Source organism: Emiliania huxleyi, assembly GCF_000372725.1.
Source record: "Emiliania huxleyi CCMP1516 unplaced genomic scaffold EMIHUscaffold_4593, whole genome shotgun sequence".
Lineage (NCBI taxonomy): Eukaryota > Haptophyta > Isochrysidales > Noelaerhabdaceae > Emiliania > Emiliania huxleyi.
This window is the reverse complement of record NW_005198541.1, coordinates 1-1,700: the sequence shown is the minus strand read 5'-3', so window position 1 is coordinate 1,700 and position 1,700 is coordinate 1. Positions and strand designations below refer to the sequence as shown.

At 65.8% G+C, this 1,700-nt stretch overlaps 1 protein-coding gene across 1 annotated transcript; it reads right to left on the bottom strand.

The window, feature by feature from the left end:
- Window positions 1-697: 697 nt before the first annotated feature.
- On the bottom strand, window positions 698-871 carry EMIHUDRAFT_256288 (hypothetical protein; the record flags this gene model as incomplete). Its single annotated transcript, XM_005768432.1, has 1 exon — window positions 698-871. A coding segment is annotated over one exon (174 nt), but the record flags the coding sequence as incomplete, so codon positions are not given.
- Window positions 872-1,700: the final 829 nt, after the last annotated feature.

The window sequence follows — 1,700 nt, the reverse complement described above, 5'->3', positions numbered from 1 at the left end:
GGGATTTTCCCACCTGATCGTCGCGCAGGGGCCCGTCCCGCGCGTGCGGTCAGCCGCGACTCCTCTCGGGTCATCTCGGGTCATCTCAGGTAATCTCGGGTAATCTCGGGTCATCTCGCCGAGCAGGAGCCCGTCCCGCGCGTGCGTGTGGTCCGGTCCGAGATGGAGGCGGTCTTTCGAAGAGGCACGGACGGGTCCCGCATCGAGGCCTGAGATTTCCCGAGATTACCCGAGATTACCCGAGATTACGGGCGGGTCCCGCATCGAGGTCTGAGGAGACTGCGCGGGGGAGTAGACGCAGAGGGGAGAGGCTCCCTCCTCGGGAGGAGGCAACCCCTCCCCCCCTCCCCCTCCCCCCCCTCGCCTGCGCAGGTCAAGCCGCTCGCCAAGCTCGAGTCCGAGGCGCGGCTGCTTCGGCGGCTCGCAGATGCGCTGGCCGCCGAGCGAGGGCGGCGCGGCCCTGCGGAGGTTAGCGCGTGACTCTGTGCGACACAGTGTGAACACCACGGCTGTGCGCGTGTACGACTTGTGGTTGTGCGCCGCCCCCGCTCTGTCCTCTGTGCTCTGACCTCTGTCATCTCGGGTGTCTCCACCGCACGTCGTTCGTCGCTCGTCGGCTGTATGGTTATTCGTTGATTTTGTTCCCAAGCAATCCGTGCACCTCTCAAACGACAGCGACACCGACGACACTCAGCACTCAGGCGACACCGACGACACCGTCCTCAGGCACTCTCCCATCCAGCACGGCCAGCACCGCCGCCGCGATCTGCAGCCCGACGCGGTCCTGCGCCTCGCGCGTCGCTCCGCCGATGTGCGGCGTGCCGATGAAGCCCGGGCAGCCGAGGAGCGGGTGGTCGGCGGGCAGCGGCTCCTGGTCACGGCCAGACCGGTGTCAAGAGACGCTGTTCACACGCGAGGGGAAGAGGGGGTCGGCGGGCAGTTGGTCCTGGTCGAAGACGTCGGAGGCGTAGCTGGTGAGCTTGCCGGAGTGGAGGGCCGCGGCGACGGCAGCCTCGGGTGAGGGTGAGGAGTAGGGTGAGGGTTCAGGGTGAGTGAGGGTGAGGGTCAGGGTATGGGAGGGAGGGGGAGAGAGAGAGAGAGAGAGAGAGAGAGAGAGAGAGAGGGAAAGAGAGAGAGAGAGAGAGAGAAGGGGGGGGGGGGAGAGGGGGAGGGAAAGAGAGAGAGAGAGAGAGAGAGAGAGAGAGAGAGAGAGAGAGAGAGAGAGAGAGGGAGAGAGGGAGAGAGAGAGGGAGAGGGAGAGGGAGAGGGAAAGAGAGAGAGAGAGAGAGAGAGGGGGGGGGGGGGGAGAGAGAGAGAGAGAGAGAGAGAGAGAGAGAGAGAGAGAGAGAGAGAGAGAGAGAGAGAGAGAGAGAGAGAGAGAGAGAGAGAGAGAGAGAGAGAGAGAGAGAGAGAGAGAGAGAGAGAGAGAGAGAGCGGCGCAAGAATGCGGCACAACAGTGCGGCGCGGTGCGGGGTGGGGCGGGCGATGCGGCAGCCACCCTGCACGCCAGGCTGCCCCTCGACCTGCACGCGGAAGAGGGAGCGTGGAACCGGCCGGGCTGTGTCCGAAGCGAGGCCGGCGTGCAGCCGAAGTGCAGCTTAGAGGCCGAGGTGAGGCCGAGGTGCAGCTTAGAGGCCGAGGTGCGGCCGAGGTGCGGCTTAGAGGCCGAGGTGCGGCCGAGGTGCAGCTTAGAGGCCGA